At 39.9% G+C, this 25141-nt stretch overlaps 3 protein-coding genes across 5 annotated transcripts in view; 1 reads left to right on the top strand and 2 right to left on the bottom strand.

The window, feature by feature from the left end:
- Nucleotides 1-1797: 1797 nt before the first annotated feature.
- Nucleotides 1798-9073, top strand: naa10 (N-alpha-acetyltransferase 10, NatA catalytic subuni). The gene is made up of 8 exons (XM_082145266.1): nt 1798-1979; nt 2405-2503; nt 2661-2719; nt 6263-6308; nt 6418-6533; nt 6621-6665; nt 7947-8031; nt 8710-9073. The coding sequence occupies exons 1-8, from the start codon at nt 1959-1961 to the stop codon at nt 8899-8901; spliced, it is 663 nt and encodes a 220-aa protein (XP_082001392.1). The 5' UTR covers nt 1798-1958; the 3' UTR covers nt 8902-9073.
- Nucleotides 9074-12463: 3390 nt separating this feature from the next.
- lmod3 (leiomodin 3 (fetal)) lies at nt 12464-20484 on the bottom strand. Of its 2 annotated transcripts, none has more exons than XM_082145114.1 (4): nt 18752-20484; nt 17944-18215; nt 16117-17637; nt 12464-12878 (listed from the first exon to the last, which is right to left on the bottom strand). In XM_082145114.1, exons 1-4 carry the CDS (start codon nt 18930-18932, stop codon nt 12831-12833), a joined length of 2022 nt encoding a protein of 673 aa, XP_082001240.1. In that variant the 5' UTR covers nt 18933-20484; the 3' UTR covers nt 12464-12830. The 2 variants fall into 2 exon arrangements, with proteins under 2 accessions (XP_082001240.1, XP_082001239.1); XM_082145113.1 differs by having other exon boundaries at nt 16117-17640.
- Nucleotides 20485-20613: 129 nt separating this feature from the next.
- The window catches only part of zbtb46 (zinc finger and BTB domain containing 46), a 76424-nt gene continuing 71896 nt past the window's right edge, over nt 20614-25141 (bottom strand). For both annotated transcript variants that reach the window (XM_082145106.1, XM_082145105.1), the window contains one exon: nt 20614-23579. In XM_082145106.1, the coding sequence (XP_082001232.1) occupies nt 23154-23579 (426 nt within the window). In that variant the 3' untranslated portion in view covers nt 20614-23153. The remainder of the gene's footprint in view (nt 23580-25141) is intronic.

Genomic DNA, 25141 nt, shown 5'->3' on the forward strand with positions numbered 1-25141 from the left:
TTGAAAGACTGGTGTTGGCCTATCTGAAGGACATCACTGGACCCCTTCTGGATCCCTTTCAGTTTGCTTACAGAGCAAACAGGTCTGTGGATGATGCAGTCAACATGGGACTGCACTATATCCTGCAACATCTTGACAGACCTGGGACTTATGCACGGATCTTATTTGTGGACTTCAGTTCGGCCTTCAATACCATCATCCCTGATCTTCTCACAGCCAAACTGACTCAGCTCTCCATGCCATCCTCAATCTGTCAGTGGATCTCCAGCTTCCTGACCGACCGGCAGCAGCGAGTGAGACTGGGGAAGCTCACATCCAGGACCCTCACCATCAGCACTGGCGCCCCCCAAGGGTGCGTTCTCTCCCCACTGCTCTTCTCCCTGTACACTAATGACTGCACTTCTAAAGACCCCTCTGTCAAGCTCCTGAAATTTGCAGACGACACCACCGTCATCGGTCTCATCCAAAATGGTGACGAGTCTGCTTACAGACTGGGGGTTGAACAGCTGGCTGTCTGGTGCAGCTATAACAACCTTGAGCTGAACACGCTCAAAACAGTGGAGATGATTGTGGATTTCAGGAGAAAATCCCCAGCACTCCCCCCTCTCACCATCATGAACAGCACTGTGGAAGCAGTGGAGTCATTCAGGTTCCTGGGCTCTACCATCTCTCAGGACCTGAAGTGGGCAAATCACATTGACTCCATTGTGAAAAAGGCCCAGCAGAGACTGTACTTCCTTCGCCAGCTGAAGAAGTTCAATCTGCCACAGGAGCTGCTGATCCAGTTCTACTCAGCCGTCATTGAGTCTGTTTTAAGCACTTCCATCACTGTCTGGTTTGGTTCAGCTACCAAATCGGACATCAGGAGACTACAACGGACAGTCCGGACAGCAGAGAGGATTATTGGTGCCCCCCTGCCAACCCCCCAGGACCTGTACTCTTCCAGAGTGAGGAAGAGAGCAGGTAAAATCATCACAGACTCCACTCACCCTGGACACCCCCTGTTTGAACTGTTACCGTCAGGACGGCGACACAGATCACTGGCCACAAGAACATCCAGGCACAGGAACAGTTTCTTTCCACAGGCCATTTCCCTTCTGAACACTTAACATGCCCCCCAAGGCATATGCCTGTAAGTGCAATACTCCCACTGTCTAGTGCAATATTCTCTTAACTCAGGTGATATTTATATTTATATTATTCATACTACTCAAAATACTGTAAATATGTTCATAATCTGTAACATGCACTAGACTCCCACTGTCTAGTGTAATATTCTTTAACTCAGGTGATATTTATATTTATATTATTCATACTTCTCAAAATACTGTAAATATGTTCATAATCTGTAAATGTTTATTCAGACTAAACCCAACTGTGACCCCTTTTTTTTTTACTTTTTATACTATTTTTATTTTATTTTTTTTTAAATATATTTTATTCTTAGAATTTGTATTACTATGTTTCTTGTTGTATTTGTATTTGTATATGTGCACTGGAAGCTTCAGTACCAAGAAAAATTCCTTGTGGGTGCAAGCACACTTGGCAATAAAGCTCTTTCTGATTCTGATTCTGATTAGGATTTGGTTTAGGGTTAGTTGCATGTAATTATGCATAATTTACTGTTATTACTATGTAACATATGTAACAAGGACACTGTAAAATAAAGTGTTACCAAATCTTCTATAAATGCGTTCTTTCTCTATAAACTTTGGTTTCGTGTAACTTCATTTCCATTGGGTTCGAACTTTTTTTTTTTTTTTAAAGGACTTTTATCATAGTTATCACAGGAAGGACTTTACTCCGAACATCCGTCTTCCGGTTATGGGCAACATGGTTGTAGAGGTGTAGCTGTCTCCATCTGCCTGCTTATTCGCTTCTGTTGAAGAGCGTTTGTGTCCATTTGACAGCTGAAATTATATCAAGTAATATATTTATCAAACAGCCCAGCGGTCAAAATGAATATACGCAACGCACGGGTGAGTAAATGAAAGGAGAAGCAGACATTAGTTCAGTCATTAGACAGTGGCTGTGTCTCAAATCCCGTTTTGGCGACATAGTACAACGAGGCATCGAGTGCACATATTCAGTGCTAGATGCTTGTCTTTTTATTTTATCCACCTTTTGAATTTTATTCGGTTTTATTGTGATGCACATTTCACACTCTTTGCTACTTTTAAAGGGGCCGCGTTCTGTACTTTAGTTTAATTTCTATTCCATGAGCTCCTGTACCAAAAACAGTCATAGTTTAGTTATGTATGACTTCTTTCCAGCCTCTCTCTGAATATTACAATTAATCGTGCAGTTTTTAGCTAATGTACTTAGTGTAAATGATTCAGTACAATTGCAGGTGACAGGTAGAGAGTAGCTTGACTGATTGATTTTCTCTCTTACATGTTTCCAGCCTGAGGATTTGATGAACATGCAGCACTGTAATCTGCTGTGTCTTCCAGAGAACTATCAGATGAAGTACTACTTCTACCACGGCCTGTCCTGGCCACAGGTCTGTGACAAACACTGATGAGATCTTCACCTCTGGCTTCTGGATTGTAATCTTTGAAACATGCCTTTCTGTCAAGCTTCTTAGATATGTTTTGTTAAACACGCTAAACAAGTAAATGTGAGTTGAATCATCTTATGGTGAACTGCTTGTTTTCTAGTTGTCATACATCGCAGAGGATGAGAACGGGAAGATAGTTGGATATGTTTTGGCAAAAATGTAAGTGTTGTTTTTCTTTTTTGCTTTCATATAGTGAAATATACAGTGGGTACGGAAAGTATTCAGACCCCCTTACATTTTTCACTCTTTGTTATATTGCAGCCATTTGCTAAAATCATTTAAGTTCTTTTTTTTTTCTCATTATTGTACACACAGCACCCCATATTGACAGAAAAACACAGAATTGTTGACATTTTTGCACATTTATTAAAAAAGAAAAACTGAAATATCACATGGTCCTAAGTATTCAGACCCTTTGCTCAGTATTTAGTAGAAGCACCCTTTTGATCTAATACAGCCACGAGTCTTTTTGGGAAAGATGCAACAAGTTTTGCACACCTGGATTTGGGTATCCTCTGCCATTCCTCCTTGCAGATTCTCTCCAGTTCTGTCAGGTTGGATGGTAAACGTTGGTGGACAGCCATTTTCAGGTCTCTCCAGAGATGCTCAATTGGGTTTAAGTCAGGGCTCTGGCTGGGCCATTCAAGAACAGTCACGGAGTTGTTGTGAAGCCACTCCGTCGTTACTTTAGCTGTGTGCTTAGGGTCATTGTCTTGTTGGAAGGTGAACCGTCAGCCCAGTCTGAGGTCCAGAGCACTCTGGAGAAGGTTTTTGTCCAGGATATCCCTGTACTTGGCCGCATTCAGTCGTCCTGTCCCTGCAGCTGAAAAACACCCCCACAGCATGATGCTGCCACCACCATGCTTCACTGTTGAGACTGTATTGGACAGGTGATGAGCAGTGCCTGGTTTTCTCCACACATACCGCTTAGAATTAAGGCCAAAAAGTTCTATCTTGGTCTCATCAGACCAGAGAATCTTCTTTATCACCATCTTGGAGTCCTTCAGGTGTGCTTTCATGTGTCTTGCACTGAGGAGAGGCTTCCGTCGGGCCACTCTGCCATAAAGCCCCGACTGGTGGATGGCTGCAGTGATGTAGAATACTTACTACAACTTTCTCCCATCTCCTGACTGCATCTCTGGAGCTCAGCCACAGTGATCTTTGGGTTCTTCTTTACCTCTCTCACCAAGGCTCTTCTCCCCCGATAGCTCAGTTTGGCCGGACGGCCAGCTCTAGGAAGGGTTCTGGTCGTCCCAAACGTCTTCCAATTAAGGATTATGGAGGCAACTGTGCTTTTGAATTTTTTTTGTAACCTTGGCCAGATCTGTGCCTTGCCACAATTCTGTCTCTGAGCTCTTCAGGCAGTTCCTCTGATCTCATGATTCTCATTTGCTCTGACATGCACTGTGAGCTGTAAGGTCTTATATAGGCAGGTGTGTGGCTTTCCTAATCAAGTCCAATCAGTATAATCAAACACAGCTGGACTCAAATGAAGGTGTAGTAGAACCATCTCAAGGATGATCAGAAGAAATGGACAGCACCCGAGTTAAATATGAGTGTCACAGCAAAGGGTCTGAATACTTAGGACCATGTGATATTTCAGTTTTTCTTTTTTAATAAATGTGCAAAAATGTCAACAATTCTGTGTTTTTCTGTCAATATGGGGTGCTGTGTGTACAATAATGAGGGAAAAAAAGAACTTAAATGATTTTAGCAAATGGCTGCAATATAACAAAGAGTGAAAAATTTAAGGGGGTCTGAATACTTTCCGTACCCACTGTATAAGATGTTTGCAGATAAATGTTTAAAGGGCGGAAGTGTGAGGTGTTGCATATGTCCATAAATAATTATAATGTAATAAAAATGATTATAATGAAATAAAACATTCTGTCCCACTTTATATTAAGTGTCTTTAAAGGATTAATTTTGCCAAAAATGAAACTGATCTCATAATTTACTCACCCTCAAGCCATCCTAGGTGTATATGACATTCTTCAGCTGAACATAATCAGAGTTATATAAAAAAATATCCTGGCTCTTCCAAGCTTTATAATGGGAGTGAATAGTAACTGAGATTTTCAAGCCCAAAAAAGCACATCCCTCCATTATAAAAGTAATCCATACGACTCCAGGGGGTTAATAAAGTCCTTCTGAAGCGAAGCAATGGGTTTTTGTAAGAAAAATATCCATATTTAAAACTTTATAAGCTATAATCACTGTCTTCTGATTACGGCCGTACGTGAGTCTAGTTCCAGTGGAAGAGTGACCTCTGACCCGATGCAGGAGTAGCCTAAGCTTAGACACCTCTCATGGTTCAAATTGACCTATTTGGTGTTTGCAAACAGCGATGATGTTTTTTTTTGTGGGCGGAGCCTACCTGGTAGCAGAAAATGACAGTTCTGCAGTAGCAATCTGTGAAACCCAGGGAATAGAAGGATAAAAGAGTTAATTTCGTTAATTATATCTCACAGTTCTGTCTTTTTTCCTCAGAATTGCGAGTTTATTTCCTGCAATTCTGACTTTTCCACCTCTGAATTGTGATATAAACTCACAATTGAGAGTTATAAAGTCCGAACTGGGAGATATAAACACGCAAATGCAAGAAAAAGAGTCAAGAATTGTGAGATAAAAATGTTACAGGATATGTTTGAAAGTTATGTAAAATGTAATAGGTTTAAATATTATTTCATGCTGTAACTGCTATGCATGCATGTCCCCAATGAACTGCATATGTGAATATTACGTAGACTAACTGTTTACATCAAAGTTTTGCTTTAATAGTAGACTAATCATTGCAGGTTTCATCAGTCCAGTCTGTGACTTGCAACATAAAGTCTGCGTTTAGCTTCAAAGGGTTTTTCAACAGAATTCTATAGAAATGAAGAGCGTATTTTTTGCATTCTGATTCCAATTTTTCTCTTTTTCCTCCACTTGTTACCGCTACATTTCTGCCAGCACTATGTGCGCGCATCTGCAAAACGTCTACTCCAAATTGGTCTATAGGGCTGGGAAACAAACTTACGCTCCTCCCTCATTTCTCTTTAAACATTCTCATTTTAGACTTCTAGACTTAGACTTTTATAGTTATAAAAATTGATTTTTTTAGGCATTTATTAACCCACTGGAGCCGCATGGATTACTTTTATGATGGAGGGGATGCGCTTTTTTGGGTTTCACTTACTACCATTTACTGCCATTATAAAGCTTGGAAGAGCCTGGATATTATTTAATATAACTCTTTTGAAAGAAGATAGTCATTTACACCTAGGATGGCTTGAGGGTGAGTAAATTATGGGATCATTTTTATTTTTGGGTGGTTTAACCCTTTAACTACTATGGTCACACATTTAAATTGATCATTTGATACAATGCACTTATTGTGTACACACGTTTTTACGTTGTACTTATATTTTTAACCTGCATGTAATTACATCTGTAATTAATTTCTGTAATTACATCTATAATGACACTGTTGGGCCTTTCCCACCCTTAAAACTACGCATATCACCAAACCTGTCCTAACCTCACCTGTATCCCACCTCAATAGCAGCACAAGCGTTTTGCAATAGATCAACACAATAAGTACATTGTACTTTGTAAGTACATAGTAGTTAAAGACATCTAATATAAATTATGACCAAACATTCTAATGAAATAAGATAAGTATTATTTTATGTTAACACTGTGTCTTAAATTCCAAAGGGAGGAGGATCCTGATGATGTGCCTCATGGACACATTACATCACTGGTTAGTGTTTGAAAACATTGGCTGTTATTTCTTATCATCTGTACTGATACTGTCTTTCATTCTGTCTGCATGTGTATAAATAAATGCACTGCTGTGTGTGTTAATACAGGCCGTTAAACGCTCTCACAGGCGTCTTGGACTGGCTCAGAAACTGATGGATCAAGCCAGCAGAGCCATGATTGAGAACTTTAATGCCAAATATGTCTCTTTACATGTCAGGAAGAGGTAGGATCTACCAGCGCCTTCACTATCTGTCATCTGAGATTCACGGGAGGGATTTTCCTAACCTTGTTGCATTTGTTTGTATTTCAGTAACCGGGCCGCTCTTCACTTGTACTCAAACACACTTAAGTTTCAGTGAGTATCACTTTATTATTATTATTACCCCCATTTTATTATTTTTGTATTATGAATAAATTCTGACTCTGTTTATTAAAACTAAATGAATTAATTACAAATTTTACTTCATAAATGGCTAGATGGAGTGTAATAGCATGGAATAATTGCAGAGGGATGCAAGAATGCATTCTGTGTTAATGAAGTAGTTCAACTTCAAAAACATGTCTCGAGACCAGCTTAATTAACTGATAGATTAAATATAATAATTAATTAGTGTGTTAAGTAGACGGCACTAGAATAAAGATTTTTCCAAGGCAGCCTGAGAAACTAGCTCCGTTTCAGTCATAACACCAGTTATTGTATGAAAAGGAACTAAATTGCAGGCACATCAAAGGTGCAAAGTCACATCGAAAGTGGATCGGACCGAGCAGCACAACACACCTGTAGCCAGTCAGCAGTAGGGGGCGTGTCCAGTCATGATGGGGGAGGAGCGAGAGTGAGCCAATCAGCAGTAGGGGGCTTGTCCACTCATGATGGGGAGGGGAGAGAGTGAGCCAATCAGCAGTAGGGGGCGTGTCCAGTCATGATGGGGGAGGAGCGAGAGTGAGCCAATCAGCAGTAGGGGGCTTGTCCACTCATGATGGGGGAGGAGAGAGAGTGAGCAAGAGGGAGATTTGAAGAAGTTCTGTAGAAAGAGAGATGGCTGAGAGACATTACAAAAGAGAAAAGCTCAGAGGAATACCACTGGAAAAAGAAGGGCTATGATCAGGCAAGCGCTTCAGGACCTGCTTTAATATTAGAATAGCTTTCCAGTGCAAGAGAGACCGAAGCGGGAAGGCCTGAAAACAGATGTTTCTGCTCCATAGGCGAGTATCATTGGTTTTGAGTGTGTTCAACAGAACCAATATATGCTGTTGTTGTAATGTTAGCTCTTGTAACAGGAGCTGCTGTGCTGCTGGCGATTAACAACAAACTCTTACTTATATTTACTCTTGTGTATGGTTATTTTTTTGTCTGTCCTTGTCGTTTGTTCGTCATATTCACTTTATTTTTCATGAAGCATTATTTTGCTTCGCTTCAGCTGATAAAGAGACATCCACTCTTGCATTGGGTTCATGCATTTTGGGGGTGTAGCAAAAAAGGAGGGTGTGTTTGTTTGGTTTGATCTCAAATATCAACAGTGTTTCTCTGAAATCATTTACTGCACCTTTAAGTGCATTTTTTTCAGTATATGTACTGATACTGCAATGTATCATAGTCACGCAAGATGTTTTCATCTCTGTTCATACTGTGTTGCAGGATTAGTGAAGTTGAGCCCAAATATTATGCCGATGGAGAAGATGCTTATGCCATGAAGAGGAATCTCACACAGATGGCAGATGAGGTATGTGGCGGTGCAGTTATACATAATTATGTGATGCCAAATACATCTTCAAAATATTTTTTCCCCTGAATTTAAATTTCCCAAATTGTAACCTGACCCTCTACACCCACTGAACATATGTGGAAGAATAACACAGGCACATTTTTTTATATATATCTTCTGGAAACGGCCCACACATACTCCATTTCCCTCCACCTGGATTTTCCCAACTGTTTGATTGGACTGTAACGTTAGTCATGGCTGCTGTATTTTTGCTGAACTCAGAAGGGGGCTCCTTTCTACTCAGACATTTGAAGTGGTTTTTGAATGCCTATTCAAAAACATATATTTTCATATATCTCTCATAGCTAATTATTGTAAGTTTCTCAATTATTGTAGGTGGGAAAGTGACTAAAACGCAGTCAAAGAAATTACACGCCTACATTTGGTCATTGTGATTGAGTCACACCTTCCACAGATTTTAAATTGAAAATTATACAGGGTTAAATTGGGTTCACCTTCAAAAAGTAAAAAGCTAATGGTAGTTTCACTCTCTTAAAAACACATTTAACACATTACATTTACCAGTATGCCTTCCTATAGTCAGTGGCTGACCCTGGTAGAGACATGTTTACTTGTATAAAAAAGTTTTTGACTTGGCCCCCACTATGCCGAACACTAACTTTTCCTGTTGTGCAGTTGCAGAAACCAGGTGTTCGCCTGTGGGGCTCAGAGGCTCCGGCGTCTCAGGACACATCTGTGACTGGCCTGGTGGAGAAGCTGACGGTGCAGGATGGAGATGGAGACAGCGGAGGAGAGAGTAAAGAAATGAGTGAGGTCAGCGAGGCCACGGAGAGCACAGACGTCAAAGACTCCTCATCAGACTCTTAACTCACATCTGTCTGTTCACACCCATCTTATAGGTTTCAAATCGGTTTACAGTGTTTATATGCTCTGATGCTCATAATTTTATTTTCAGAAAACAGGAAAGTGACCTTGTAAAAGTGGTTCACAATGTTGAAATTACTTGAGATTTGTCAATAAAATTGGAGAGTAAACATCGTATGTGGTGGTGTCATTATCCTGGCAAAACTTTATTTATGAAGAAATAGTTATGGCTTCTAAGAATAGTTCATTCAAAGCAAGAAAAAGGCCCTTTTTACCTCTGTAATCTAAGGATCAAGTAAAAACAGGATATTATCCCAGCCATGAACCATGAGTTGCTGCTTGTTGGTTGGTTGTAAATGATAGGACAACAAAATCAATTCACAGGACACGTCTTCAACTAAAAACGGAAATCTTTTAATGCGTTTTGGCCGTTCATTTACACGATAACGGTGTTTTGGGGGCCCGAAAACGTCTGTTGTTGTGTTGGGCCAACGTTGGGTGCTGACGTTGTTGTTTTTTCGTTTTCGTTGACAACGTTGGCGTCTGTATGCAAAAAACAAAACAAAAAAATCGTTGTGTAAACACCCCTGAGTCAACATTTTTCCTTTGAACTACACTTTTTCAAACTTTAGGAGTATGCTAACTTACAGGTGACCTTAAATGGAAACGGACTAAAAGCAAATAAATAATAAAATAAAAATGTTGTGGCGCCTTTAAGATTCCTGTCTAAACACTCGCTATGCCGCGCTAGTTTTGATGAACTTCTGGTTTGCCGTCAACGGTCTACAATAGTTTCACTGCTCCATTCTTCAATAACAGCCTCTTTGCAAAGGTCATTACATTGCGACATAATAAAACAATCCTCATTCAAATGTGTCGCACAAACTGTTAAAATCATAACTTACTGACATAACCGGGGTCCTTGTTAAAAACAAGCGGCCTAGTTTTCGGGATCCTCCAGAAGGATGTGCAGAACGACAGACGAGAGGCTTTTCCCCACAGCCGGAGACGGCACAAGGTTTGGCATACTTTTTTCTTTTTGGCATAACGTTACCTTACCCCACTTCATTCTGTGACTGGGGCCGCCCAAGTTATTGAATACGAAATACAGGCCTTGATGTAAAACCGTGGGATCACTATGTGGTCTAGTGGGTGGTTGAATAATTTACTGACAGATAAACGTTTCTATCAAGCTAACATCTTGTTCATGTCTAATATATCTAAATATATAGGCTATATATTTAAATAGGATGAGACTTGAACTGTGTGGTCCACCAGAGGGCAGCAATGTAATAATTTAGCCTATTCCACTTTCAGAATTAGAATCAGAAAGAGCTTTAAAGCTTTTTCTGATTTTAACTCTGAAAGTGGAATTGGCAAAATTATTGGAGGGTGCAATAATTATTGCCAAATGTTTACATACACGCACAAGGAATTTGTCTTGGTGACACAAGGTTACAGTGCTGAAGGAAAGTACAGACATAGTGCAGATATACATTACACAATAAAAATGAAACATAACACAATATTATAAAGACAACAAAATGTAAATAATGGAATATAGTACAATAATAGAAACAAAGAATATAGCCTATTTGTTTTGTACAAATGGACAGGTATGACAGACGATGTGTAGAGAGGGGAAAAACTGTTCTTGTGCTTCTGCTCTGTAGCGCCAGCCAGAGGACAAAAGCTCAAAGAGAGAGTGGGCAGGGTGTGTGGGGTCCAAAGTGATTTGATTAGCCCTTTTCCTCACTCTGGAAGAGTACAGGTCCTGAAGGGTGGGCAGGGGGGCACAAATAATCCTCTCAACCGTCCTGTTGTAGTCTCCTGATGTCTGATTTGGTGGCTGAAGCACTACAGACAGTTATAGATGAACACAGGACAGACTCAGTGACGGCTGAGTAGAACTGTGTCTGCAGCTCCGGTGGCTCAGCTGGTGAAGGAAGCTCAGTCTCTGATGGGCCTTTTTCACAATGGAGTCAATGTGAGTGTCCCACTTCAGGTCCTGAGAGATGGTGTTGCCCAGGAACCTGAATGTGGGGAGTGCTGGGGTGTTTCTCCTGAAGTCCACGATCATCTCCACTGTTTTCAGTGTGTTCAGCTCTAGGTTGTTATGAATGCACCAGATAGCCAGCTGTTCAACCTCTTGTCTGTATGCAGACTCTTCATCATCCTGGATAATGCCGATGACTGTGGTGTTGTCTGCAGACTTCAGGAGCTTGCCTGAGGGGTCTTTAGAGGTGCAGTCAGTTGTGTTCAGTGAGAAGAGCAGTGCGGAGAGGACACAACCCTGAGGAGCACCAGTGCTGATAGTGAGAGTGTTCCCAGTCTCAGTATCTGCTGCCTATCTGTCAGAAAGCTGGTGATCCACTGACAGATTGGGCTGGGCATGAAAAGCTGGGTCAGATTTTATGATAGAAGATCTGGTCTGATGGTGTAGAAAGCTGAACTGAAGTCCACAAATAAGATCATTGCGTAAGTCCCAGATCTTTTAAGATGTTACAGGATTTAATGCAGTCCCATGTTGCCTGAATCATCCACTGACCTTGCTCTGCAGGCAAACTGAAGAGGATCCAGCAAGGGTCCGGTGATGTCCTTCAGGTAGTCCAACACCAGTCTTGACGTCATGACCACAGACGTAAGAGCGACAGTCATTAAGTCTAGTGATTTTGTTTTTTGGGGGGACTGGAATGATAGTGGAGCGTTTGAAGCAGCGGGGAACGTCACTCTGCTCCAGTGATCTGTTGAAGATCTGTGGGAATATTGGGGCCAGTTGGTCACCAGTGCAGACTTATATACAGGCAGGTGAAACACCGTCTGCGCCTGGACTTCTGTTTTTTTTAAAACTCTGCTCACGTCCTCCACACAGACCTTAAGCGCAAGGGTTGCAGGAGGTGTTGGTGTATGTGTGAAGTGCAGATCAGAGCGGGTGTGAGGTATGAGACTGGGCTTTTCAAATCGGCGGTAAAACACATTCAGATCCTCAGCCAGTTGTTGTTTCTCCACAGATTGTGGGGTGGTGTCTTGTACATGGTGATGTTCCTCAGACCTGTCCAGACTGACTCCGGGTCGTTGGCTGAGAACTGGGTTTTTTATTTTTTTTTATTTGCTTAATCATGTTAATGCAGAGGATTTCAATCTTTCTCAGGTTAAGAAACCTTTGGTGGATAAAGATATGGATATACTATATTGTTTAAAACTAAGTGTGCATATTAAGCCTGGCCTATAATAACGGGGCCTTCCATAATAAGTTGTTTATGTACTTTGCTATGTTGTTTAGCCTAAATTGTATTAAATAATCATTACTGATGTACAAGTCGAATTTAGCTAGACTTTAGCTGCTTGACTGTAGCTTTGGTTAAAGATCAAATGTATTTTTGCTTAATGCAATATTTTTTCATAAATTAGTTTGGGATCAAACATTAATTGGCTGCCCCTTGTGTAGGAAGAGGAATGTAACTGGGAAAAAAAGCGCTTACTGAAAACAAAAAAACGTTACTGCATTTACATAATTATCTTAATAACAGTCACTAGAAAAACATAATTAAGAAAAAGTCCAGAGTGACATTTACACTGTTAAGTTTATTAACACTATAAATACATGAACACAATTTCAGACAAGCAAAAGAATACTTTTACCATGTGCATTATGTGTAGCCAAAAAACATTCAGACATTTAGTGAAGGGGTTAATATAAATAGATGTGCATGTTGAATTTTACAGTTCAGGACCTCATCAAAGTGCCCACCGTGGTGTGGCTTATTATTATGCAACTGCTGTCTCTTATTACGTAACACTACTCTCTCCATTACTTGAGGAGCACCATGGAATCATTTGGCCTCAAGAACTTCCCCGTTTCCATGATCTGTGTGATGTTGGCCTGCCCTGTCCCTCTGTGTGGTCTCTCTCTCTGAAGTCATGAGTGTGGCTCAGAACAGACTGGTTTCGCTTGACTCCAGGATTTTTGGAAGAGGTACCTGTGGGTGTGAAACAAACATAAGCTCTTTTGAAATTATATTAACACAACACTGGTACTACTTTCTTGAACCATCAGTACATTTCAAGATCACTGACAGCTTTTCAGTAGTCATCCCAATATCAAAGTAAATAAAATAACAAAGATATGTCTGTGTAAAAGGAAACAACTCTCCTCAATGGGGTTGTCACGATATCATAAAAATGTCTTATGATACTATACCAGCTGATGAAGGATCACGGTTCCAATTAGTATCACGATACAATTCAGTATTGTGTTAATTCATTGTTCAAATCTACAAAATGAACCATACTGGCTATTATTACTAATCAAATGAAATCAGTGTCAACAAAATTAGGGCTGGGCAAAAAAATCTATTTTGCGATTAATCGTTTTTTTAAAATGTGGTTGATTCAAAATCGATTCTCAAAAGCCACGAATCGATTTTTTCCCATATTTATTTATCTATCGACCAGAAGCCAGTATTAGCTTTCCTTCACTGATCATAGGCTTGCAGCCTCCATGTTACAGCTAATCCTGTGAGATTTTATTTTTGTTTTATCTTAAACATAAAATAACCGGATCCTGTTTGATCAAGTTATGCGAAAATAATGTCTATTCATTGTATGCATTTGAAATATAGAGTTGGCTTCTGTGTACCTAAAATAAAACGAGTTTAATATATAGGTTTGTGGCACTTAATTTCTTTTTATTAATTAACCACTTATAAACTTATGTTCACTGTTCTTTTTTTATAATATAGTATTTATATTAAATCTATATTCATTGAGTCGAATCGGGAATCGAAATCGAATCAAATTGAGAGCTTGCGAATCGAAATCGAATCGAATTGGAACATCTGAGTCGATACCCACCCCTAAACAAAATCCATCTTAGCTCTGCACAGTATTAGCACAGAAGCTGCATGAAATTATATTAAGATGTGGCATTAATGCATTTACACTGCAATTAAAATCGCATCAATAATGTTATGAGCTTAATGTTTTGAATAAAAAACTGATTATAGAAATATAAAAAGTTGAATAAATAAATAATGAATAGGCCTACTTTTAAAATGGGAAACAAAAATCACCAGTAGGTGGCAGCAAGTCTCTACTTTAAAAAACAAAACAAATCTAAAATGTATTTTTTATTTTATTTTGCTCACACTAGCACGCCCATTCAAATTCTTGGGGGTCAGGGACAGACGCACAACGAGTAATCTATGCAGAACCATAAAACAGTGCTTCTCAATTGATAGTTTATATATGTGTGTTTTGCAGTTCTGTTCTGATACATATACTCATATATACTGCTGTGTAAAAACTATGCTAAATGCAAAGTTAGCATGGAAAAATGAATGGCAAGTCAGCTTTTAAAAAGAAGAATTCATGTTTCATAGAAGCTAGAGAGTGTTTCATAGAAGCATAGACTTCATAGAAGCCAGTCAAATGTAAAAACTACACAAGGGAAAAGAAAATACCTTGAAATTACCTTAAAATACCTACAAATTATTGAAACAATATCATTTACAAAATGATAACATTTTCTAGATTCAGACTAGGGACGCTAACGATTAATCGAAGATCGATTAATCGTCGATAATTATTTAATCGATAACTTATCGATGGTCGAAGGTCATCATTAGATTGTGTAATTTTGAGGTGTGTGCGGCTCATGCGCAAAACACGTACAGCAGACACACAGGGAAAAATTAAGCAAGCACGCCGTAGTTACGTATTACGGCATCTGCTCTTTAATCGCTCTTGCTGTACTTTGATGTCACTGTAATCCGTCTGCGCGGTGTCAAGTTGAACACATTTAGGGCCTGATTTACTAAACAGGGCAAATTAGCGTGAGAGCGCAATCTCACAAAAACTCCGATGGGAGTGGAAAGTTCTGTGCGTGATGTACTGACGACACACAAATTAAAGAACACAAGTTTCAGCCGGATCATTTCCATAATGACTTAACGTCTGGTTTAAGACATCATTTTTTTGGCCCGTTAAACAATGGCGCAAATACCAGTAAATTGACGAGTGCAAACCTTAGTAAATCACCTTGTTTTGTTTATTTAAAAACTCTCCTCCCATTAATTTTGCGTCTGAAAGGGAAACTCCTACAAATGCATATATAAATAAGGTTAGCCGCAAAAATAACCCTGTACATGCTTTTTCACCGCAAATTTTTCACTGCGTGTCTTTAATAAATCCTGAGAGTTTTTTCCGCCAATAGAGGGTTTACGTTGGTGCAAGCTGTAAGTAAATCAAGCTCTTAATGTCTTCAACCCATGCAACAGATTAGGTAAGCTAGCTGTTTATTTAGAAACATAATTAAGCAAGAGTCAAAAAACCCTTGAAAGTGATTTTACTGAACAAAATAATTAATTACTTGTGTAAACGCCACAATGAAAGTACATAGAATAAACAAGTAATAAGATCCTGGTGGATGAGTAATGGTTTTCCAGCTCTGTTTCAGCTGTGCGCTCCTATTCTATGGCGCACAATAAATAAAAACCTGTCAGTCTGAGGTCCAAACCAATCCAAGCACACTCTAGCTGTAAAACAGTGTCAGATTGGTCTCTACACATCTTTATATACATTGAGTATACATCAAGTTATATACAATGATTTTACAGATCACATTTTCATGTAAAGCAGTTATTTTTTTACTCTATGAAAATAGAGCACATCTAATATGTCAGCAAATTTAAAAGCACCTATATTCACTGTAAAACCAAGCTTCTGCGCTTTAAAACGACAACTATTTTGTGTTGGTTAAGCACGTGGTTGTCAAGTAATGTGATAACTTAGTAGCACCCCCTCTGCCCGCTTTGGATTTAAGAGATTGGTTATCGTTTAACCGATTGTTAATTTAAACATTAGATTATGGGAATTTTTTTTGTAAATCCCTAATTCAGATGATGCCTTGTTATTAATTTTGTATGTATGTAGGCTTGTGTAGTTCATAGTAACATTTATACATAAACAAAGAAACGTTACTGTACATAATATATTGCTTGATTTTTATGGACATTTTTGTACTGTGTTGACTTTCCCCTTGATCGGAGTCCTGAAGCAAGACCAGTTGAGAACCACTGCCATAGAAGACCTTAGTGTGCCCCCATTGTTAAAAGAACAACAGTTCCCAGTTGTCCCTCCCTGACAATGGCCCCCACTCAAGTTTGTGCACACAGAAACTGATTAATTGTTAACTTGAGAGACTTCAACACTACATACCGCTTTGAGATAAGCCACGTTGCTCTGTCGAATCTCGCTGAGCAACTGATCCCGAGGTGTTGGGTCCACTTTAGGTGGCTGTCGCCTTCGAGGAACCGGCTTTAGAGTCTTTATCATATCTTTCAGGTTGGCTCTCTCATCTGCAGGTCCTTCTCTTGCCGTGCTTCTTTGTTTAGGAACACTCCTCAGCTGAACATTAGCTCTTCCCTCTTTCCTCTCATCCCTTTGGTTCAGTTCCAGAAGTGGATCCCTTCGTTTTGGAGTCTTTTTCAGTTGTACTTCCTTTAAGGGGTTTCCTGTGTCTGAACTTTGAGGATGCTGTTGTGGGTCAAGATATTGAGTCTTGCGGAGCTGCTGAGGAGGACTTGGTTGTGGTGAAGGTTCAGGAGAACCTTCAGGACTCTCCTCAGACCCATCTTGAGAGCCCTGCAGTAGGGACAACGGTATGTAGCCTCCTAGCATTTCCAACATGCCAGGGGGCAAGTTGAGAGAGTTCTCATACATCTCCATGACCTTCCTATGCTCTTTCATCTGCTGGAGCTTCTGGTCCTCCATTCTCTGCTGCCGCTGACGGTCCAAGTTTCTGGTTAGGAGATTGGTGACCACCATCCGAGGCCCGGGGAGTTCAAAGTGGTAGCCCATCTTCAGAAGAGTGTTATTAGCCTTGAGGAGACGAGACACTTCCATTTCTGCATGGTGTCCTAACATGTGCCTTTGGTTGTGGAAGCGGAGCTCAGTAAGTGTCTCATTGAACTGAAGGCAACGTATTATTGCCACAATCCCTTTTCCTGTGATGAAATTGGATTCGATATTTAGTGTGGTGATGCTTCTGTTCTCTCTGAGCATGTTAGCCAGAGCGAATGCCACGTTTTCGTCTGCACCGGTGTTTGCGATGCTGAAGGTCTTAACGTGTCTGTTCTTCTTGAGAGCATTGACGTAATCAAGGAGCATTACTTTGGGAATGTTTTCAATGTTGTTGAGATTGACATCTGTGACAGAGGGGTTGTTGTTGTGGATCTTATCCAAAGTGGTCTCCAAATTCGTTTCATTCCCAGAAGGTCTTGCGGTCTTTTTAACAAAAGTACTTCCACCTAGGGAAAGTTTCGGGATCTTCAGCTTGGATATGACCCTTTCCTCTTTCTCGGGAACCCAGTTCTCATATGAAGAGGGAGCAGGTTCAGACTTGGTGGAATCAGCTTTCGTCTCCTCATTCGCTTTAGATTCTGTCTCATTAAGTTCTGATTGTTCTGTCTTTGCTTCAATGTTTGTATCTGCAACCTCTGGAGGCGGCTGTAAACCTTCTTCTGAGGTCACCATGGGGTCGGTGGCATCAAGTTCTATCTCGACAGGCTGCTTGCTTGCTTTGTCCTCTTCTTCAACCTCCATTATCACTTCTTCAATCACTTCATCAACAACAACATCTCCCTCTTCTCCCTCAACCTCCTCAACTATCTCCTCATAGACATATTCCACCTCTTCAACTTTATCTTCTTCTTTTGCTTCAAGCTCCTCATCGGTTTTCTTCTGATGATGACAAATGGACAGAAGGGTCAAATCTGAAGAGTTAAACAACTTTTAAAGACTACAAATTATGAAACATTTAATCTCCAGCAACTTACTCAAAGCCTAAAAATAGAATGTCCTGTTTACAACACAGTTGCTGTTTCAAAGCATTTGTTGTTGTAGTATTTTTGGTCTCCTGGTTGCAGCAGTTATAAATAGTCAAATTTGATGATTAATAATCAGAGTTCGAAGCACTTCAGCAAAACAGTTTATATGACATGAAATGCTCTGAATGTAAACAACACAAACAATAACTTATCTTACCTGACTGGGTAATAGAGTTGTGGGAACTCTCTCCTCCTCCAGCATGCGTTTGGACTCTTTCTCCCAGTACATATATTCCACCAGTGATCTGTGATCAAATGATCCAGTGGGTGGTTTGTCAGTTTGGTCTCTCTGCCTCATTCCCACCGGCACTCTCTCGTCAGGAGCGATCTCTTCCATCTCACTCTGGAGCTGTTTGAGCTCCTCTGTCGAGAGGCCTGCCAGAATCTCATCCTCATCGATCTCTTCTTCTGACTGAGGCTCGCTGCAATCTGAAATAGAAAAAAATATACACTGTAAAATAATCGTTAAAAAAAAGTTAAACTTAGAATTTACATGTTTTCTTAAAAATAAATGTGACTATGTTGTGTTAAACCAATGAAAGCCGGATATCGGGCATCACCAAAACAGGTGTCTCAGTCACTTTCCCTGCCTGATATTAGTCAGACAATCAAGGGAATAAAAATATACAAACTTGGACACATTTTGCCTGAAAATTGTAATAACTATCCCTTTAAGTGATATTACACATCTTGTACTGAATTTCAGGACAGCTAATATGTTCAGTACAACAACACGAATGCGAGCTTGATATTTCTTAAATATATTTTAAAGCTCCATTACTTAAAACTACAGTGCGATACTACCACCAGATTTAGCACTGGTCTACTGGGAGTTAGTTAGAGATGGAGTAGGCTGAGTGTTAAACTCATTTTCTTTCAGCACCTCAGAGCTTTTTACAAAGATCACCTATTTTTTTCTCAAGATTAATGGCAACAAACGGCTGAATATATTAACAACAAAATACCTCGGACTGTCGTCTCATGAGAAGCGTCTCTCTGCCTCATTCCCAGCGGCACTCTCTCGTCAGGAGCAATGTCGTCCATCTCACTCTGGAGCTGTTTGAGCTCCTCTGCCGAGAGGCCTGCCAGAATCTCGTCCTCATCGATCTCTTCGGTGTATGACTCCTGATCCGTGTGCTCAGACATGTCCACCTTAGTGTTCTCAAGAACTCAACTAAAGCCACTGGTTTCGAAGCGCAGCGAGCGTCGTGGCAGGACTCAAGGCCTTATGCTGCATGTACGATCTAAAATAACCTCCATTCAACAGAGGGGATGGTATTTATGGAACAAGTGGGAGATACAGACATAGACTTTTTTCAGCAACTTGAGTCAGCTGGTCCGTCCCCTGAATTTCAACATGACAGACTAGAGAGAGAGAGAGAGAGAGAGAGAGTAGGGTGGAGAAAAACAGCAGCAGGTGGACATGCCAGTCAAGCGGCCCCGGTGGCTCAGACGCTAACTTCAGCTACAAACATTTTATTTAACTGGAATTACAGGATGACCAAAGAAAAATAGACATTGTAAACCTGGCTGTTTGAAAGGCCAGTAAAACAGGCCGGTTCCATGTGTTAAAAAGCTGCGTACCATCAGCAGTAGAAATATATAGTGATTTGACCCCTAATCCTCCACAGTTCTATGAGGACAGAAATAAAATCTGTCTGATGTTGAACACAACAGTCATGCGGGGAAGCGGGGCGGTCAGGAAAAGCAGGCTGATGTAGGATGGAAAGACTCCACAAACATTAGTGTTGTCGTCTAGCGTTGGAGGAAAAATACTTGAGCAAGTGTAGTTTGTCGGAGATGTTTGGAATGCTAAAATTGCATATTGACAAAGTGAGAGAGTTTCAAAAATCAAAAATTAAAAATAAGTGTGGGTTGACAGTCACCTTAAAACACAAATATTGCATAATCACAATATCCACTCATTTTATAATATTACACCAGGAAAACAAGGCATCCCATTACAGTGTTACATATTGTAATATTCTTGGTGATCCCTTTATAGATGGCATTCAGTATATTTTAAATCTATTAATACTGTATAATTTGTGACACAGATCAAAACCAACAAAGACTAATAGTCTTTTATTTGTGTTGAATAATCATCAATCATTTTTTGAAGGTTAGCTATAAATATGCTAACGGAAACAGCTTAAATCATTTATTTATGCCCACAAAGATTATATAAACTGACATGATATCCTTGTTCTTCCTTACTTTTACAAACTTTAATCAATGAATAGTAATAATCCTAGAAACAATCTTTCAATGGCATCGTTTTTCCTGTCTCTTCAATAACATGCAACATATTCTTAAATAATGATGTTTATGTGTATGAAAATATAGTATCTGCATTTGACCCTTGTATCAGTTTCATTTTTTTCTTACATTAAAAAACGCTCAACATGTTTTGAGCAATTACCATAATTCCCATGTAGAATTTTCTCCCACCTACACTAATTATACATCAATGTGTATTGTAGTTGTAATAATTCTGCAGTGTTGAAAAGAGGCTTATTGTTAGGTTGTAGCAAGAAGATTTGGTTTAACAGAAAGACAGCTAAACCAAACATGAACACAAAGCCAGAAACACCATATTGTGCACCAATATTGGCAGAATCTGTAATCTGTCTTTATAAAATGGTAAGCATGGGCAAAACCTATTTTTGCATGCATTCACAAACACTTGTGATGGATAACACACTTGTATAGGCCAAGCACATAGAGGCCTTTTTGTTTTAGTATTTAACCTGTAGAAGTTCCCTGATTGTGAATCACTGAGAAGTATAAAAGCTGAATTGGTGATGGATTCAAATAATGTGATCCATTTTCTCTTTAAATTCCAACAGATTTTATTTCAATTAAAGGTAAAGAACACAATAAATTAAACAAACAGGAAAAAAGCTAAATGTCCAATCGTTTGGAGGGATTTGGATAGCAACTGTGCCTGGCACTTAGACCAGTGACATTTGAGGTCTAAAGCTTGCACAAATACTCTTTGCCAAGCATACATTTCCCATAATTCCACATGACAGTGGCCATCCTTCTAAATTCAGATACAGGGCGATGGCATACAGTAGAGCACATTCATTAAAACTTGAGCATGTTTCCAAGGGCAACAGAATTAAAGCTGCGATTCTTCTTTTAAAATGTACTTTCAAGTGGCCCTTCATAACACAACACCATAATCTGTGCTTTCTCAAAGTAGAGGGGAAAAAAAATGGAATCAACCAAGCAAATCACTGTTTGATCAAAGCTTTGCACCTGTACACCAAATCGAAACAAAAGCATTAAATGTATACAAAGTATACCGGATTATTATTTTTTGGTATAATATTCATTACTTAGTGTACGTTAGTAATATAGAAGCGTGTGCTGCTGTATATACCTTTCTGTCAACACTTAAGTTAAGCTCTCAGAAGGATCATCCTTCAAAAATAAAATGTGAAAAAAATGTTCTCAAATATCACTCAGAAATGCATGGAACTGGCACAATATAATTACTTCTGAAAGCCACATGGCTTGCTGTCCATAGAAAGGCAAGATTGGAAAGTTTTTACACTGTTTTTCAAGAAAGGAAATGTAAAAATGAAACAGATAATAAAGCTTAGCCTCCAGCACTTAATAATAATAATAACAATAATTATAATGATAATAACAATAAGAATTACAACAATATCAACAGTAACCATAATAATTAAAATTTGTTAATCATAACAAGTAAAGCATAATAAAGCGTTTTATTCCCATTGTCAAAGATTCTGGCACAGATTGTTAAAACAATGAATAAAAAGACATTCATGAACCCGGTCCTACACGCACGCACACACACACACACACACACACACACACACAAAGTGTCAAACAGAATGGTAAGGATGTGTAAAAAGACTAGACAATCTCTCTCTCTCACACAAACTAAATAAATAACCATTTAATCCCAATAAGTGAACAGCAATTTCACTACAGCACACATCAATCCCCAGGGTCTCATTACAAAGCGTCTTTGTGTTTCGTCATTTCGAATGGACTGACAACAAAAGAAAGCTGTGGTTCACTGATTAAGAAATCGATGCATATTTCTGAATATTCCAGAAGTTAGAGCAATAAATATTTAGTGGGAAGGCATGATATCTCCGTCACATCACACGGCTTTAAGATTTCAGAGGCAGACTCAGTACAGTACAATGGCAAGGCTGCGAGGAAACGCGAAATACGTAAAAAGAGGGACGAGAGGAGAGAGTCTGAAAGCGCTTCAGTAAAGGCTTTTGAATGATGTGAAACACCCCCACCACACACACACCAAACCTACAAAATACACACATTTGCATACAGGTTTTGTTTTTTGTTTTTGTCTTATAAACACGCCACACTGGAAACCTTCTGTATAAAACCAAACCCATCCCTGACTGTGTCCACTATGGAATGCAAATAATGAGGAAATATTATATTAAATCTACTCGTATACTCTCTCTCTCCTCCAGTCTCTCTCCTTTGCCATTGCTGAAGACTCGTTTTCTCTCCCATAATAGAGAGAATAAAGATTGTTGAGAACTAGAAAGATTCGTTTCTGCATAGTGTTCACCCACCTTCCCCACAACCGTTCTTTGTCGAAAACACAAAATCAACATCTCACTTATATGTATCTATATACATGATTTTCCCCTTGATATAAATGTTTAGGAATGAAAATTGCAACCAAATAAAACATTACAAGGCATACATAATAATTAGCAAACCTAGCACAAATGTTCATATATAACAGTCATAAGGACATACTGCGTATCCTTAAAGGTAGGTGCGGTCACCATATTCATCTATGTAAATTGGAATAAAAATGTAAACCACAGAAACAGGGAATCAATAGGAATCTAGTCAACGTTTAAAGTGCAAGTCTGTTGCAGTTTCTCTTCGCAGAAAACAACAATGTGCCAAAAAACTGGTGCAAGTCTTCTGACGTGAACTGCTGCGCAATAGATTCGCCAGCGCCCCCTGGTGGCAGCTGACTATATGGCAAGAGCACATCTTTCGTACACTTTTTCTGTCTGACCCATCGAAGCATGGTACTGATTTTGGACAATCTCCCAAGACAACACAATCTCTTTTGTCTGAAGAAATAGCAAACACATACACAGAAACCCGTTTGGTCCTCAAGGAAGAAAGGAGACAAACTGAAGCCTGGGTCAGAAGCATATGGAGTCGGGGCGAGAAGACTCTCCATTGTCTCTCCTTTGGCAGCCCTGTGGGCATCTCAAGGATCTCTCTGTATCCGGCTCCAACCGCATACTGAGATCCGAGTGCCTCACCTTAAGCATATCTCCTTACAGGAACAGGTGGTCGACCTTGGAATAGGATTCAGACATTGGACTAGGAGATCCAACTGAAGTCTTTCTCGCTTCCCGCTCTGGCGTCTCCTTCCAGAGCCGAGTCACTTTCCTCTTTGCCATCGTCTATTGCTCTGTCGTCTCGCTGCGACATCCCTGAGCCGGCTCGCCATTTCCCGTTCTCCTCCTCGCCTTCACCTTCTCCCATCAGCTCGGCCTCCACCATCATCTCCTCTTCCCCGTCTCCGTCTGCGGTGTCATCAGGGAAACGGTGGTCCCCGGGATACAAGAGTTCCTCTTCTGGGGAGCCGTCCTCGCCGTTCTGGTCCAGCAGGGCAGCCATGCCTCGACCCGAGCAGTCTGCGCAGACGCCGTGGCGTCGAGAGCCATGTTTGATGCCCACGCTGGCGGCCGACATGAAGACGCGACTGCATACTTTACACACGTACTTCTTGTCCTTACTGTGCACCTGAGAAAGAATGACAACGCATTGTTGAGAGACAGCAATTCATGTCTTTTACAAAAAAGTACTGTGGCAAAACCATTATAACACCATAGTACAACTACAGCTATAAGATACGAGAGGCTTACAGTGACCCTGTTTAAGCCTGGAATTAAAGGGATAGTTCCCCTAAAAATGACAATTCTGTCATCATTTACTCATCCTCATGTCGGTCCAAACCCGTAAGACTTTTGTTCGTCTTTGGAACACAAATGAAGATCTTTATGAAGAAATCGGAGAGATTTCTGTCTCTCCATTGACAGCTACGCAACTTCCACTTTGATGCTTCAAAAAGTTCATAAAGAGATCGTAAAACTAATCCATATCTTCATAATTTTCATAATTCAATCTGTTCATCATATAAAGTAGGGTTTTTCAAACTCAGTCCTGGAGGGCCACTGTCCTGCACAGTTTAGCTCCAACCCTGATCAAACACACCTAGCTGTGAGTTTCTAGTGATCCTGAAGACATTGATTAGCTTGCTCAGGTGTGTTTGATCAGGGTTGGAGCTAAACTGTGCAGGACAGTGGCCCTCCAGGACCGAGTTTGAGATACCCTGATATAAAGCGATCGAGTCTCTTCAGATATTTGGACTAAACCGCTCAATTCATATGGATTAGTTTTACGATTTCTTTATGAACTTTTTGAAGCATCAACATGGTAGTTGCGTAGCTGTCTATGTCAGAAAGCTCTCAGATTTCATCAAAAATATCTTCATTTGTGTCCTGAAGATGAGCGAAAGTCTTACGGGTTTGGAACGACTTGAGGGTGAGTCTTTGCCTGATGAAGAATTTTCATTTTTGGGTGAACTATCCCTTTAAGATGTTTCTCAGGTGATCTGTGGCTGGTTGCAAACAAGTTAGTCATCTAATTTTCTGTTCAACAGTGTTCACGACTCAATTTTAAATCATAAGGTAGATTGGTTAAATTTGAATTTGGAAAGGTGGCTGTAATGCAACATTTTGGATACCAACTGCGTAAATACCAAGGAAGAAGAATCTGTAAAGTGGCTGTGTTTATGGAATAGGCACCTGATCACAGGTGGACAGTGTTAAAAACGTGTAAACGGGGTCCGACGGGTTATTTCGAGGCCGGGAAACACTCAAATTATATTTGTTAATAGTCAAAATTGCATGTGACCACACTGGATTTATACAACCACAACAGTTAATCATGCACAGCCAAAGTTCAGTTAATACAGGTACGGTTAACAAGCAAGTTAATGAGATTTTTGCTCAACATGACATGCCAAAGCAACAGCAATATAAAACACCCCACTGCTCAATAAATAGTTTGATATATTAAGAATAATTCTTTCACCAAATAATATAGTTTCCCAACCTTTTTGTCCTTAATTGTACCCCACAGCTCCTTCAGTACTTGAACTTAATCAACAGAAACCAGAAATGCGTTTCTCTCTTACCTTAATTTACACTGGATATCATTTAGCATAATCAGTAATATTAAAGCTACACCATGTAACTGGTTGTGTCTTGGCTCCGCTCCTCTGTGTGGATGAATGTAGTTTG

This window comes from Leuciscus leuciscus (genome assembly GCF_965113295.1).
Source record: "Leuciscus leuciscus genome assembly, chromosome: 18".
NCBI classification, from domain to species: Eukaryota; Metazoa; Chordata; class Actinopteri; order Cypriniformes; family Leuciscidae; genus Leuciscus; species Leuciscus leuciscus.